General features: G+C 49.7%; 7 protein-coding genes across 7 annotated transcripts; 5 read left to right on the top strand and 2 right to left on the bottom strand.

Annotated features, from left to right (window-relative positions):
• The first annotated feature begins 17 nt into the window (after positions 1-17).
• On the top strand, positions 18-1,683 carry BDP55DRAFT_655613 (DNA glycosylase). The gene has a single exon (XM_060574329.1). The coding sequence runs from the start codon at positions 99-101 to the stop codon at positions 1,263-1,265; it is 1,167 nt and encodes a 388-aa protein (XP_060432623.1). The 5' UTR covers positions 18-98; the 3' UTR covers positions 1,266-1,683.
• A 467-nt stretch (positions 1,684-2,150) lies between these two features.
• Positions 2,151-3,458, top strand: BDP55DRAFT_547097 (NAD dependent epimerase/dehydratase; the record flags this gene model as incomplete). Its single annotated transcript, XM_060568719.1, has 1 exon — positions 2,151-3,458. The coding sequence occupies one exon, from the start codon at positions 2,151-2,153 to the stop codon at positions 3,456-3,458; it is 1,308 nt and encodes a 435-aa protein (XP_060432624.1).
• Positions 3,459-4,158: 700 nt separating this feature from the next.
• BDP55DRAFT_655615 (Endonuclease/exonuclease/phosphatase) lies at positions 4,159-5,268 on the bottom strand. Its single transcript, XM_060574330.1, has one exon. It carries the CDS (start codon positions 5,046-5,048, stop codon positions 4,179-4,181), a length of 870 nt encoding a protein of 289 aa, XP_060432625.1. The 5' UTR covers positions 5,049-5,268; the 3' UTR covers positions 4,159-4,178.
• Positions 5,269-6,091: 823 nt separating this feature from the next.
• On the bottom strand, positions 6,092-7,038 carry BDP55DRAFT_547197 (uncharacterized protein; the record flags this gene model as incomplete). The annotated part of the gene is made up of 2 exons (XM_060568724.1): positions 6,092-6,590; positions 6,659-7,038. 2 exons carry the CDS (start codon positions 7,036-7,038, stop codon positions 6,092-6,094), a joined length of 879 nt encoding a protein of 292 aa, XP_060432626.1.
• Positions 7,039-8,453: 1,415 nt separating this feature from the next.
• On the top strand, positions 8,454-10,179 carry BDP55DRAFT_655625 (uncharacterized protein). The gene is made up of 3 exons (XM_060574331.1): positions 8,454-8,554; positions 8,629-8,772; positions 8,834-10,179. The coding sequence occupies exons 1-3, from the start codon at positions 8,493-8,495 to the stop codon at positions 9,843-9,845; spliced, it is 1,218 nt and encodes a 405-aa protein (XP_060432627.1). The 5' UTR covers positions 8,454-8,492; the 3' UTR covers positions 9,846-10,179.
• A 554-nt stretch (positions 10,180-10,733) lies between these two features.
• Positions 10,734-12,428, top strand: BDP55DRAFT_546935 (major facilitator superfamily domain-containing protein; the record flags this gene model as incomplete). Its single annotated transcript, XM_060568699.1, has 5 exons — positions 10,734-11,033; positions 11,108-11,122; positions 11,181-11,582; positions 11,648-12,004; positions 12,087-12,428. 5 exons carry the CDS (start codon positions 10,734-10,736, stop codon positions 12,426-12,428), a joined length of 1,416 nt encoding a protein of 471 aa, XP_060432628.1.
• Positions 12,429-12,660: 232 nt separating this feature from the next.
• Positions 12,661-13,868, top strand: BDP55DRAFT_33943 (uncharacterized protein). Its single transcript, XM_060566906.1, has one exon. It carries the CDS (start codon positions 13,142-13,144, stop codon positions 13,484-13,486), a length of 345 nt encoding a protein of 114 aa, XP_060432629.1. The 5' UTR covers positions 12,661-13,141; the 3' UTR covers positions 13,487-13,868.
• Positions 13,869-14,987: the final 1,119 nt, after the last annotated feature.

The raw sequence follows: 14,987 nt of genomic DNA on the forward strand, positions 1-14,987 counted from the left end.
AACTGACATGGGAGTAGGTCATTGGTAGAACTTATAACTCTCTCTAGTCTTCAACCTCGCAGATGCGTGTAGGCGTTCATCTGGTATGATCACATCGTATGTTTCGATCTGTCTTGTTGAGGGCTTTCTCCTACACCAATCCCAAAACCATAGCAGCCCTATCCATTCCCACCACCACCACAACAACAACAACAGCAACAACAAAAATGCGCACTCGATCAAGTTCCAAGACAGCCACTGCCACTTCCATTGTGTCTAAAAGGAAGTACAGCGACCCTGATGACACTTCCAATGAATTGAAAGTCAAGGTCAAACGCAAAGCGCCTCAAAAGCCCTCATCAACGACAAGAAAGACAGGCAGTAAGGAGGCCCCCAAATCCAGGAAAGATGAGAAGGGTGAAAAGACGAACGGTATAGAGAAAGGATCTGCCGAGGATCACAGCACCAGCTCACCACCGTCGACCCAAAAGCTCTCGGAGAAGAAGTTTGCCGCCTGGTCTCAACATGCCAAGTCTTCCCCATACCCCGACTTCGTTCGTCCAACCCGAGATGAGTGTCAAGTCGCCTACGACATCCTAGAAGAGCTTCATGGTGATGTGATTCGGGAAGTCTTTGCCGATCCAGATGCCCCAGCTCAGGAGTACCCATATGTGATGGATGCTCTGGTCGTAGCCGCCCTCAGTCAGGCGACCAGGTGGAACAATGCCAAGCGCGCAATGAAGAATATGAAGGTTGTCTATGGATCAACATTCAACTACGAGGCAATTGTGGAAGGTGGTATGGAGAAGCTGGTGGATGCGCTGCGACCTGGTGGAATGCAGAACCGCAAGGCCAAGATTCTCATGCAGTTACTCAACGATATCAGGGATCGCCATGGGAAGTGGGACCTTCAGCACCTCTTCAACGCCAGTGATGAAGATGTTGTCAAGGAGGTGATTAGCTACTGGGGTCTTGGACCAAAGTGCGCTTTCTGCTTGATGAGTATCTGCTTGAACAGAGATGCATTTGCGGTGGACACCCATATCCATCGTATTACAGGCCTCTGGGGTTGGAGACCGCGCGATGCGTCCAAGGAGTTGGCACAGGCCCATCTGGATGCCCGCATACCAAACGAGTTGAAGTTTGGGTTACACTACCAGTTTATCGTCCATGGCCAGAAGTGCCCGGTTTGCCGCGGCAACGGAGATAGTAACGCTGTGTGCGTGTACAGGACCGCGCTGCGTGAACGCGAAGGGGTTAATGGAGGTTCCGGTCGCAAGCGATAGTTTGCCGTAGCTACTTTCCATGCATTCTTCTCTTCACAATGCCAACATAATGTTTAACTCCGTTTAACATCGGATCTAAGAACTATCACAACTGATAACTCGGGAGATCAACACGGCAGGATCAAATAAGAGGCGGCTCATACGGAATGTAACCAACCTCTGCTGCATCAGACGAGCTCAGTGCCACCTACAGGTCTGAATCAGGACGAATGCCCTTTCGCTGTTACACTACATGGGCCGATGACTCGAAACACAAGACGGACTTCGGGACAGGTTAGCAGCCCGCGGTAGTCCCGAGTAAGGAAAAAGCAACTCGGTAAGACATTTCCATTCAAAGACAAGCAGAGACTGGATGGAAAAGGGACCGCCCCACAAAATGGTCCTATAGCACTGTGAGGGCCGTGAATGGTGTCGAGGCTTGGCCCGGCGCCAAAATTGCACTCTCACCGCGCTACAACTGGCCCGAAACGGACATCTGTGGACCTTTTATGGCCGCGTCCAACGTGGTCCACTTCGGTCAATCTCGTCTCAAGTCCGATTATGTGAGGCCGGGTCCGATCCGGAAGTTTTTCACACTGTGACGGCGTGCATATTTCCAGAGTCTATGACGGAAAGCCGCCGAGGATATGAGAGCCCCTTGGAATCGTCAACATCATGACGCACGGTGTCAATGCTGAAGCCTGATACACCTGGTGAAGATAACAAAAATTTTGAGAACAGATAGAGATGAATCTGGCAGAGGGGAGTCATGTAGAACAGAAGGCATCCAGTGCTTCCACGTACTTAAGGAAGAGAAAGACCTCCCTCTTCAATCTTGGTTCGACACACTTCACCATCTACTTCTTGTATCAACTAAAGAAACAAGCCACAAGTCTTTTGCCCATCATGAGTTCCTCCACTTCTGGTCTTCGTCAAATCGGCATTTACCGTAACCTGCCGACTTTCGATGAGTCGGTTGAAAGCCTCACTGCCATCATCACCGGTGCCAATGGCATCTCTGGCTTCAACACGATGAGGGCTCTTCTTGACAGCCCCAAGCGCTGGAAGACCATCTTCTGTCTCTCCCGTCGTCCTCCTCCGGAAGAGATGATGGCTCTCTTGTCAGCCGATGCCCGTTCCAGAATCGAGATCGTCACTTGTGACTTCCTCGATGAGCCTGCCTCTATTGCGGAGAGCATGAAACAGGCTGGCGTTCGAGCGGATCACGTCTTCTACTACTCTTACATTCACAAGGACTGGTCTGATGTTGATGGTCTTGTTGAGAGCAATGTCGCCCTACTGAAGAACTTCCTCGAGGCATTGGAGTTGGCAGACGTCAAGCCTACTCGCTTCCTTCTTCAGACTGGCGGCAAAAGCCATGGCGTGCATATCGGCCGCGGGCGCTTCCCCCTCCTCGAGTCCGATCCGCAGCCCAGACACCTGCAGCCTAACTTCTACTACCCTCAGGAGGACTTGCTCAGAGCCTTTTGCAAGAGGCACGGCACGGCGTGGAACATTGTCATGCCTTGTGCCGTGATCGGAACCTCGTCGCAGGCGGGCATGAACATGCTCTACCTATTCGGCATCTACGCTGCAGTGCAAGCTCGGAAGGGCGAGCCTCTCGCTTTCGGAGGAGATTGGGAATCGTGGCAGTTTGAGAGCTACCATGGTTCGGCACGGATGAGTGGCTACCTCAGCGAGTGGGCAGTTCTCAACGAAGACAGCGCCAACGAGAGCTTCAACGCGCAAGACGGAGGTCCGCTTGTGTGGGAGCGATTTTTCCCTGAGCTGGCCCGCTGGTTCGGTGTCGAAAAGGTAGTTCCCCCGCCGGACGACGAGTCTAGTGTCGAGACCAAGATCCATGGCAAGTCGGGCAAGAAGACACCCCTCGGCTACGGCCCGCCTTTCTCTTCCAAGACGCGGTTCACTCTCAGCGACTGGGCCAAGGATGAGAAGAATGCCATTGCTTGGCGCGAGATCATGAAGGAGTCTGGAGGCAAGATTACGAATGATCCGTTCGCGGACCCCGAAACTTTCTCCATGTCCGAGTATGCGTACCTTCGGGCTGGGAGCCCGTGTTTGAACAAGGCCAGACGTCTTGGGTGGACTGGATTCGTTGACACGACTGAGAGCATCTTTGAGACGTTCCAGGAACTGGAAGAGCTTGGGCTTTTGCCCAAGATGAAAGTTGACTCCGCTCGTCCAATGTGCTAAAGGGGTCGATGGACGAGGATTGCCTTTCTGAAGATTCAAATAGAGCATAGAAAGAACCAAAATATTGTGACTTTGTCACAATCATCCACCGCTTTTCAAGTTGTCTTGCGATCATTTTGCTTTGCGGACTAGAAGTCATTGTAACGTTTGAACCAGCTCAAGTTTCACGAAGATAGTACGAAGCTAGAGTAACTTAAAATCAAACTGATATCAGCAACCATGTAACCTGTTCTACATCTCAAAGCAACAAAAGTTAGCATTGCCTAGCGCTCGCTATCCTATCAAAGGGAAAACCTTGGTACATACATTCGAGTCTCCAGTTCTTCTCTAAGTCGATGCCGGTTCAAAACTTGCATCTCACAGGAATAACGGACATAGGCTCGAATTGCTCTATGGTTCGCCATGACCCCTCACAAAACAAGTACCCTTGTACAAACTTCGACTCACATGTGACGGATTACCAATTGGAGACCGGGGTTTTGGTTTTGACATGCAGGAAATTGAGGTTTACATGTGTAGTCGCGGATTTCTGATGCGAATGTTTCAACTCTATTCCGTGGAGAGTAAAAAACAACCTTACTCAGACTTAGTCGGACTTCACAATGTCTTTGAAAAAGAGTTGAAACAGTGAACTAGCTTTTTCATTTCCTGGTCTTTTGCGGTGTGACGATATGAGACTTGAGCAATATAGAACACCAAAGGGCTAAGCAACAGGGCCACTCAAGACGTCGCCGTGACTACCAGCTCCATGTCAGCAACGACTGGTCGATGGTCTGAGTAGTAGATACCGTCATCGAAGCGGTTTGACAGAACAGCAAAGTTGCAAAACCGTATGCGTTCGGGATTCAACACAAAGAGATAGTCGATCGTGGTCGGGTCAGCCTCTCCAAAGGTCGTGTAAGTAATCTTGTTGCCGTAATGATCCCGAGATGGCACCAAGTCCGATATATCTCTCATGCCGCCCGGTCGAGCTGTCAGAATCTCGTGCGGCTCGTCTCTTGGCCCGCTGTTGAAATCTCCGCCTAGAAACACCGGTACATCCTGCCCACGGCCTTCTGATGTATCTTTCCGCCACTCTTCAGCAATCTTGAGAAGTAACTTGGCGCTCTCCCGCCTGGCTTCCTGACTCTTGTGATCGAGGTGGGTGCTCATCACAACGATTCTGGTGTCGGAAATCTTGTGCTTGAAAAGGCCAACCGTGACAATTCGGTTGATAGTCGCGCCCCATGCGTTGGAAGGCTTTTCCGGTGTGGGACTGAGCCAGTAGGTCTCACTTCGCTCTGCAGTCCACTGATCAGTCCGATAGAACACCGGCGAGAATTCCCCATCGGATCCTCCGTCAGCACGGCCACGGCCGATGCTGGCCCACCGTTGACCTAATTCGGCTTCTAGATCGTGAAGTTGTTGATTCTGCACTTCTTGAATGCAGATGAAGGCATTCGGTAGGCCTGCTGTATGAAATCTCAGCTGAGACGTTACTCTCGGGCAGCGAACCTCCCACGGCCCTTCGTTTGGCACGAGGGTCTTTTTGATGGCGTAGCGGATGTTGAGTGTGATCAAGCGAACGGGTAACGCTTTATTGGGTTGCATGATGTCGTGTGATTTATAGCAGGATGCGTGGTTTGCTGTGTGTAGGGGATGGATTTGGGGAAGTTGACTGGCTTGACTTTATCGTAAGAAGTATAGTGATGAAAGATATATCTATTGATACCTTACATAGAATACCTAGACAGCCAACTGACCCTGGTGGGTTCTTAAAGATAGCGCAGACATAGTCGTGGGAATACTTTCCAACAAATAGCGTAGATACGGCTTGTGGAACTATTACGGCGATGCAGGTCCGGCTAGCCGGCGACTCGGGAGTCCAGAGCTGTCCTATAATTTGTATTAGGCGGTTTCTACCCACCAAATGCGGTTAAGGTCCGGCAAAATGAGTCAGGGGCGGAAAAAGCACCTTCAAGTTGTGACTATGCCAAGACAAGGCATACTCCCAACTTGTCCACCACCGATGCTGGGCACATGCATACTTAGTACTTACAAGTGCTTAGACATACCAAGTGCGCAGGAAAGGCTTTCTGGGCATCCTCATCGTTCTTTTCTTACAAGCCTAAGTTGTCTGATGTGCAGATTAACAGTAAGTCTGTTGGGGCTTAATGACATGGGACACATGCACTTGTACTTCGTAGTGTGTCGGAGATACACGTAGCCACATACCGAAGTTCCATCCATCAGGTTTTGAAGTGCGCCAGTCCGCAGCAACTCCGGCTAAAATGAACGTTTTAAACCGACTGTACTTTGATTATATCACATGGACACGAACTTGGAATACCAAGGGAGCAGATTTGAAGAAAAAAGCGCGAAAGGCATTGGAACGTGGGTACTTCGTGTACAGACGCCTGGCAATACCCGGTGGGATACTAAGCCACACAGCATCTGAGGAGCCGAGTTGCTCGAAATGTAATTTATCGTATTGAAGTCAACTCAAAAAAACTGGAAAGACAGTACAAATTCCCTGGGTATCTACCGCTCAAATCCCTCCGTCATTTTCCACGCCGTGCATGTACTCGAGTGGTGCTCATCCAGGCTAGATCACTCAGATTCGTTTCCCAAACAGAGCGAAGTATGTTCTGTTCTCAAATCTTGCCCAAGACTCGCTTGACCAACGACTTCTTCCTTGGCCTAGGAGAAGGCTGGTTGATCGACCGGGTCTGCCGGAGGACGCCGAGCAAGGTAGAAATCGCCAGCGCCTCCGCCTCTCCATTGAGATCTTCCGAAAGTAACAGGATGCCCTCGCTGTAATCGTTGGGCAGCGCGAAACCGATGCCGACGTGATGGTAGATAGCATGGACTGCCGGCTCCCCGCCGCTCAACTCCGCGTCAGTGTCGACCAAAGTGTATCGCAGAGGCCCATCTTCAGTTGGGCGCGCTCGCCATTCCAGATTCGAGGGAACAGTAATGCTTCCGTCTCGCGAAGTTTGCGAAATGGTGAACCATGGGTGTCGCACGGGGTTGGCGGCTGCGTGCATCTTGGTATCTGGGACGGGGAATGAGCTGGCCACTGCCAGCTCCAAGTCTTGGTCCATGCTGTGTGGCGCAACGCGAAAACTGCCAGTGTCCTCGAGAGGCAGGTGCCTTTCTAAAGTATTAGTAACCGGGTCCTCCTAATGTGTGAGCAAGGGATAGGTTTGGGAGAGACTTACAAGCTGACAATATCACCATTATGGCTGGGCACTCTTCTCTCCACTGTCGCAGCAGTACTCTCAAGGCCCTTTTGGAAGTTGACCAGATAGCGAACTTGCGCGTCAGTTCCGTCTCCCGATGGTCGCTTCATCATGGCCAGACCAAGCTTATACTTGCTGCTGCCGATAGGCTCCTTCTTAACAGCCTTGTCGTAGTTTTCGTTATAATCGTAGAGGGGCAAGTGAGCAGAGGTGTCTTTATGGCTTGGAACATAAACTACGCGGGTGAGATGGGCCGGCGTGGGCGCGAGGTGACGGCCCAGCCTCTGATCAAGGGCAGAGTCAAAAACCCCCGCCAGCTGAACGTGGTGATAGTTTCCGTACGCTGGAAGGGCGGCCATATTGGTGATGACAGACGCAGACAAGAGTGAAGTCGATGCCATGGGATCGAGCGTTGTCTTATCAAGGCGGTAATTATGGTGGTGAGGGAGAACACAGCTTAGTTAAACGACTGGAGGGTCGGGTTGGCCTGATGAGGAATGGTGTCGTTGGGGTCAATGATGCGACGATAACGGCTAGGAGCAATCACTCGAAATAATTCATGTCAATGATAAGAACAGCAAATGGCTTGAGTGAGTATTGTCGGCTTCAGCGTGCGGTCGTGGTATGCTATGCATTCAAAGAACGCAATGGCTATTGGTAGAAGTAGAAGCACAATATCATCAATACAGCGATGACCCAACAAACAGACACGAAGGGAGATGTTTTCCCACCGGGCGCAGATTTCTTGCCCATTTTCTCAGGTAGCTGAGGGGGAACAATGTCACGCCATGTGACGTCGAAATGCAGCTAACCCCGATTGTCTCACTAGGTGAGAGCTAGAAATTGTTAGCCGAGCTCCCGAGATGTTTAGTCCCAACGCCAATGAGGGACGTGATCGTCGTAGTTGATGTGCCGGCATATCAGACCAACCAGCTCAGCCAAGCAGCGGTTAGTCATATGGCATGATTTGTCAAGGGAAACAATTTTCCGTCCAGACTTACACAAACACCAAAAGCTCTGAAGCTAGTCAGCATCGTGATCTTCCGAGGATCAACCGGCTGCGAGCATCCGAACGGGGCAAGGCCGGTCGATAGAATGCTGACTCGGCACGTGGACAACTCCGCTACCTCCGCCTCAGCTCCACTTGTTTGCCATTCTCAAGACGAGAACCACAACGAGGCCGTGATGGTGCGCATGTCCAGCAAAAGACTATTTGTGTCGACCTGGTTACTCAATGGAAACTGGCGGGAACTATATTCCGTCTCACTTCCCCTTGAGCTTATTCATCCACGGCACGATGCTCTCAGAATCATTGAGCATGCGAAGCTTGGGACCTAAGGTTACTCAGATCCTTAGCTTGCCGGTGGGTTCTATTGCCTCTTTGGGAATCGGTCGCAATTGTTCTGTACAGGGATTATCAGATGCTGCCATCGTGCCACCTTAACGCCCTCTCTCTAATTCCTTGAAGAAAACCACATCCTAGGCCGTGCCTCGCAGGGCAAAATCCTCGCTGAAAGGGGTCAAGTATCTGTGCGGATTACCTACCTAGGTACTCACTGTTGCCTTGAGGCTGAAGAAGTTGGATTAGGCTAGCTTCCGACGGAAAACAATCCCGCCCATCCCTGACGGACAGCATGCCAATGTAATTTTGCCCATATCGACATAGAACAGCATGACGCGACTCACGAGTCAAACCTTGCGGGCTGGGGTTTCCATCACCTTACTTCTACTCTCATCGCAGAGCAATGAAGACGAAGTTTTTACACTCCTTAATGATTTCAACACTGCGAACCAGAAGTTAGCAACAGTTCCCATGCTTTCATTCTTCTCACGACTAACTGGCGTAGAGAGCAAAGATGCGTGTCTCAAAATCTTGTAAGCGAAGTTGCTCTTGAGTAGGGTTCCGGCCAGCTCGAGTTCTTTGGCTGATCATTTTCGCTGAGCATTAGGATGGATCGAGATTATGTGTTCTTGAGAGGGACAGCGGATGAAGCAAACGAGCAGCCCCTCCAGGGAGTTCTCAGCCTTCGTCTACCTTCAGAACAGCTCGCAGTTGGTGTGCGGCTACGTCTAGACGGCTTCTCACGTCGCAGGTCAGTGCAATTTGAATCAAGGCAGCGTTCATAGACCGCATGATGCTGAAGGTTTCTACAGGGACCATGACACAAGATCCAAAACGAGCGAATGCTCAAGCACGGTCCGTGTTTTCGACTATGAATGGCCTCCTTTCCTTACCGATCAGAGTCAAACGGACTTCCACTCTAGTTACCCCAACACCACTACTCACGAGTGGCTATTCGAACTCTCGATACCCGGGGACACGCCGGAAACCTTTCAGGGGTGTAGCCGGTGCAGCATCACTTATCAGCTAACGGCCACGACAATCCGAAGTAATACTTCTTCATCGACGCCTCAGACATACAAGACCATACAAATCAACAGAACGCTGCCTAGTTCAGCATTCGAGCTGATGGACCCGGTGACGGTGGAAGGCACATGGAGTGAGAAACTACGCTACTCAATATCTGTCGGCCATCGCGCCATCGCCCTGGGCACAGCTATTCCTCTCGAGATGCGTTTCGCGCCGCTGAAAGCAGGGACAAGAATCTCACAGGCGAAATGTCAGCTTCTAGAGTCGCACAAAGTTAAGGCTGGTAAAAGTCAACTTACATCCTTCGTCGGCGACAGAGACGTTGCCGAGTGGGAGACACCCGTAAACAACTATGAGAATTTGGAGCAAAGATTTTATAAGATAACGCAGAGTCTTCCCCTTCCTTCCGAGCCAAAAGACTGTTCTCCTGATATGGAGGCCCACGATATCAGCATGACTCATCTTCTTTCCATCGAAATCACCGTCCAAGAATCAGACAATAGTCCATTTGCACACAAAGTAAGTATGAAGTGCTGTATGAGTATTCAAACGTTTCCTGACAGTTCTCAGTACCGCGCGTCACTGCCAGTCGTGCTCTTTACATCGCCTCAGATGCCGATTGATGCAAACAACAAGTTCATTCGGTCACTGGGCCCCGATATCGATGGTGACGTGACACCGCTCAGCGGATTGGACGTGCCACCTGTTTATGGTGCTCACGTACACGACAAAATTCTGAATAACTTTACCAAATCTTTATCTACTCAGCAATTTTTGATGGGATATGAGACATAGACCTCAAGCCATAAAGTCATGAAGTTTCACAAATTTTGAGAATCGTTACCACGAGACCGCGAGTGGACGACGTAGCTCGTACTGTTTTGGTGCTACATGAAGTGCATTATCCTCTGCCCCAAAATGTGAAGAAGACAATCCATTGCATCAGACAGGAAGCACATGTCCTGGCCGCCTAAGTATTAGTCGAGTTTAAGTGCAGTGGGGAGTACTTCCTGATTCGGGAAGCGGTCCCTGACTGCAGGACCCATAGAATCCTCCTCGATCCACAGTTTACCGAGCTCGGCGTTCGATCCGCTAAGAAGATGCACGTGGACATACCAAGTAGGTCGAGTTTGAACCATGAATTAGTATGAAGAAGTACAACTAGACCCGTGCTAGAGTGTCTGGGAAACAAGACTTTCGTTTGTTTGAGAGCTGGCACAAGAGATTAGTATGAGTCACCGCCCAAGCCCATTGAATAGTCATGGTGATCGACAATATAGAGGCTCAAGAGGATTACAAATTCTTCGAGCACTCACAGGTACTCTCGCCCGCCTATTCTTATACCAATCATTACGACAGGGTTGAGTACAGAACGATCAGTTCATATAGTTCATGTAAGTACTTGTAAGTTGTGTGAATTTGAGCGTGGGGACCCTTGTCACCCTATGCCTGGCAGCCGCACTTACTGCTCTGGGAACCCCGACAGAAGGGACCACTCATTTCTCATCACATCTGCCAGGAAGAGACTGACAATAACAGATGACCTCTTCTTATTCTGAAATTTCTGTGCCTTTTTTGAATTGAGCCTTCTTACAACACATCTGCGATCCATCACCGTTGAAAAGCTTCCACTTCGCACACTGAGGCATAGATCTCCGGGTTTCAAAGCCACAGTTTCACCACATGGCGCCGAGTAACCAAGTCCAACGCATCGAATTACGACAGTTTCCTCTCCCAGATATTGAGAGAGAGCACAGTCCAATATCCGGTGAAGTAGTTCAGCTCTATTCATACACCGGGTATTCTGCTGGATCCAGTCGTTCGTTAGAACTCAGCTGCCATGAGCGTGTCGGAACCTCTTCCCCGCCCAACGATGCAATTGTAGCCTTACAGAGATGGAACAGCTCGCGTTCGAATATACTTCGCACCTTAGCTGTCTTCTGGAGTCTGTTGGTCATGGGCGCAAATGACGCTTCATATGGCGTAAGTTGTCGTACGAACCGGTGAAACGTGGTGAGCCTCACAACTAACCTGAACTTGATGTTGAATCGCTTTAGGCAATCATACCTCATGTAAGCGTTGCCCAAGGATCAAAGTTATGATAACATCTGACCATATGGTTATGTGAAGCTGGGAAAATACTATGACTTACCCTACTCCTTTACATCTCTAATCTTCCTCGCGCCTTTCATCGGTCACACACTTTCTGCCATCCTAAACAACAGCCTGCATGAAAGCGTCGGACAAAGAGGCATAGCAATGATCTGTTCCGTCTGCCACCTAGCATCATACATCGCCATCTCGCTGCACCCTCCATACCCAGCACTAGTATTCATCTACATGCTGGCTGGTTTGGGCAACGGCATTGGCGATGCTGCCTGGAACTCGTGGGTCGGGAGTTTGGCGGACTCCAGCCATGTCATTAGTCTAATGCATGCTTGCTACGGCGTTGGGGCTGTCCTGGGACCCATGACGGCGACCGTAATGATCAGCAAACCTCAACTACCTTGGCACACGTTCTACTACTTTATGGTGAGAGCTACATCCCAGTCACCTAAGTCTTTGAGTTCTCACTAACACAATTATTCTGTATCAAGGCTGGCTTAGCTATAGTAGAGCTTGTTCTGACCCCCTCGGCATTTTGGTCCGCTACTGGAAGAGCATACCGAGAAGACAATCCCAAGGGGCTAGAGCCAAGAGAGTCAGTTGTACATGAAACTCTGTTTAAACCGCCTTCGGCTCGGGTAACTTGGCTCTGCGCAATATTCGCCCTAGGTTACGTCGGACTGGAAGTGTCTCTCGGCGGTTGGATCGTCACATTCATGTTGCAGGTTCGTCATGGAGAGGAATTTGCCAGTGGTATGACGGCTACTGGTTTCTGGGCCGGATTAGCTCTGGGTCGTGTTGCCTTGGGTCTTGTGACACCTCGAGTAGGCGAGAACCTCGCTGTCATGGTGTGTTCAGCAACTCAACCTCAGCCACATTCAAATCTGGCGTAGATGAGTCAATCGACTAACCACTTGAAAACCTTAACAGATATACCTCGGCGCCACCGTGTGTTTACAGCTCTTATTCTGGCTTATTCCCGAATTCTTTGTCTCCGCAATCACCGTATCGCTCCAGGGATTCTTCCTTGGACCCTTGTTCCCCACCATGATGGTTGCCATCACGAAGTTGTTACCGAGGCACTTACACATCAGTGCTATCGGATTTGCCATTGCTTTTGGAGGCAGTGGCGCGGCGATTCTGCCCTTTGTCATTGGAGCTCAAGCTCAGCGCCATGGCGTGCAAGTCTTATCTCCAATACTGCTCGGGGCACTCGCATTTTTGTTGTTCACCTGGTCTTTCTTGCCCAACTTCGGTCGCAAACATGAGTGAGCTGCCACGGAAGAGGACTTAACACCTTGCAAGAATTGTTGCGCGATTTCGCACTAGAACAGACACTATTACTCTCATGTTGTCTTCTTAATTACTCGCCTTTTATTCAGTCCGTCTCACCTTAGCGGGATCAAACCGCACGGATGGTGTGGGTACGCATTTGACTTTTCATCTCCCACAATCGAAATTATTATTCAAATTAATCGTTGACCGGAGCACTTTGCAAATAATAAAATTACAAACCTTCACGGGACTGGGTTGTTCCGAAGCCTCTCCCCATACTCGCATTCAAGCCGGCGAAGTACGCTGCTTACCTGAGCCGACCACACAGTCAGTGTATTAAGGTTGGGTACGTGAGATGACGGTGAGAGCTTCTAACAGAACTTTTAGAACCCCACAATAATCAAGGAGAGTTCACCCTGCTTTATGGAGCAATTTCGAATTCCTCGTACCGCTCACTTTAAAGCAATGAGATTCTCTGCTGGGTTAGATTTGGCCGACAATCTCGGCAAGTACGGCTATGCGTGCTGTAGAGGTTGTAGAGAGTTGAGAATAAATGTATGAGCTGGTCCATATGAAGGAAGTCAAACCCTACCACGAACACCAAGCGACACTGCAACTCTCTATCAGCAAGCAACCTGTACCTCATTCCCAACCAATCATACACTTGAAAAAAAAACAAAGATCGCCAAGTTCAACCAAAGGCAGTCCCAATGCAACTGTTTACCCTCTCTACCTTGGCCGTAGCCCTGCTGTCGGGTCAAGCTCTCGCAGGCTGTGGCGAAGGGACTTTCAACGGCAAAGTCAATGGATACAAGCGAGTTTCGAACTGTAACCTCAATGCAAACAACGTCTATTTTTGCGGCGACTCTGGGACTTCCGTGGTCCACAAGCAAAGCCAGCTTGTTCTACGCGCTGGAAATGTCGATTCAACAGTCCTAGTTGCCTGCAACGGATACGGCTTCTTATATCATTGTTCAGCCGGCGAAACAGGCCGGTTCAGGGAGCCGCAATGCAAGGGCGCGGTTTGGGAAGTTGAGAATATTAAGGAGACTTGAGAAGTGATGTGGGAGACTTCAGACCGCTGTATTTGAGATGACACGTAAACATAGAAGCATGTTGATGGTAGCAAATATTTGCTTTCGTTTTTCAGCTTGGAACTAGTATTCTGGTAGGCGTTAAGCCATGGCGAGGAGACATTTTGGATCTTGGTCAGGAGTATCTAGAAGGTTCGAAGCCCGGGGCTGCGTTACGCCGAACCTATTACAGGCAATGAGACGAAAACAGTCTTTCGAATTCCAGCAAAATCTTGGATCGAAACTGATCGATAATCTTGGAGCCTGGAAGCCATACTTAGTTTATGCTGCAGTGGCTATGTCAAGTACGGGAATATCAGGATCCACGAGATGATTGCAATTGCTCATTAGCTCAGAAGTCCTAAGAGACTGGATAAGTTTTATTGTGCGCGGAAATTGATTTCACAACAGAGAAAATTGCAAAATTCATGCGCAAAAGATGGTGAGAACTTGCCATGAAGTTGACTGATAGGCTTTGAATGTGCAGAATATCTGTGCGTATTGGGAAGGGAAGTGATAAGCTGAGCCAATCGATGGGACGACTTCCAAAACTGACTCCAGTCTCGCCCCGAAAATGAAAAGGCTCACAGCTGCTTGTTAAGGTGGCAAATCTGTATGCAGAGCAGTGAAAGCAGTCAAAATATCGCATACCCTACAGCTAATGACTACTGACTTACTTAGTACTTAATCAATTGCACTAGTAGGTCTCTTTCTACAAAGTATTCCGGCGTAAGGTTGGATTTGAATGCATTCGTTCAATGACCCCAGAGCTCGCTACACTAACTGTGTACACATACCCAAGTTGAGATTGAATGAGCGACACCTGGGCACAAGCGTGTGCTACCTTCGCATACTTACGCAGGACCAAACCAACCCATTTGGCCTATTTCTCTTTCATACTTGTGTCGCGTTTCCCATGAATCTATGCCAGGAACACAGCTATGATGGGTTGGCCAGATTACAAGGGGCTCATGCAAGAGACAATGCCGGTAAAGGTAACCGGCCTAAGCGTATTGTCGCAGACACTTTACACAGTCTACGAACAGTGGAGTTCGATTATTGCTAGAATGATTGCATAGGACTTATTCAAGGTGATTGCTACTCCGACAGGTTTGTAGATGATCAGCAGAACAAGCGTGTTAGTGTTGTCGGGACGAGCTTCCGACGCGATAAACCCTTCCGAATTTTGGATCCGACATGTCGGGACACCCGCACCGACACCTGCTACATCCGGGGTGCCCCTCATAGTCTAAGCACCCGACTTTGGTCACTTGGTCATTCTTATCTCATGGATCTAAACTCAAAGCATTCCGATAACGGGCTTGTGTTAGATTTCGATCTCATCGAGGCCCAATGATGTCTTGATTTTGCGTCGGTGGCGGGTTTGTCTTATCCACCTGCGAGGTGATGATCCAGTGTAAAGACGGTTCCGCCGTGCTCCGTGATGGAGAAGAGCCGCAAATACCACACGTAACTTTAGTCT

This window comes from Colletotrichum godetiae (genome assembly GCF_030913485.1).
Source record: "Colletotrichum godetiae strain CBS 193.32 chromosome Unknown BDP55scaffold_10, whole genome shotgun sequence".
Classification (NCBI taxonomy): Eukaryota; Fungi; Ascomycota; class Sordariomycetes; order Glomerellales; family Glomerellaceae; genus Colletotrichum; species Colletotrichum godetiae.

What these genes read in the sequence shown, in the direction of transcription:
- BDP55DRAFT_655613 (XM_060574329.1), top strand. Translation starts at nt 99, where the DNA reads ATGTTTCGATCTGTCTTGTTGAGGGCTTTCTCCTACACCAATCCCAAA.
- BDP55DRAFT_655615 (XM_060574330.1), bottom strand. Translation starts at nt 5,048, where the DNA reads ATGCAACCCAATAAAGCGTTACCCGTTCGCTTGATCACACTCAACATC.
- BDP55DRAFT_655625 (XM_060574331.1), top strand. Translation starts at nt 8,493, where the DNA reads ATGCTTTCATTCTTCTCACGACTAACTGGCGTAGAGAGCAAAGATGCG. An exon ending in GATGCGTGTCTCAAAATCTT is followed by an intron (nt 8,555 to 8,628) that starts GTAAGCGAAGTT and finishes GCTGAGCATTAG; the next exon opens with GATGGATCGAGATTATGTGT. An exon ending in GACGGCTTCTCACGTCGCAG is followed by an intron (nt 8,773 to 8,833) that starts GTCAGTGCAATT and finishes AGGTTTCTACAG; the next exon opens with GGACCATGACACAAGATCCA.
- BDP55DRAFT_33943 (XM_060566906.1), top strand. Translation starts at nt 13,142, where the DNA reads ATGCAACTGTTTACCCTCTCTACCTTGGCCGTAGCCCTGCTGTCGGGT.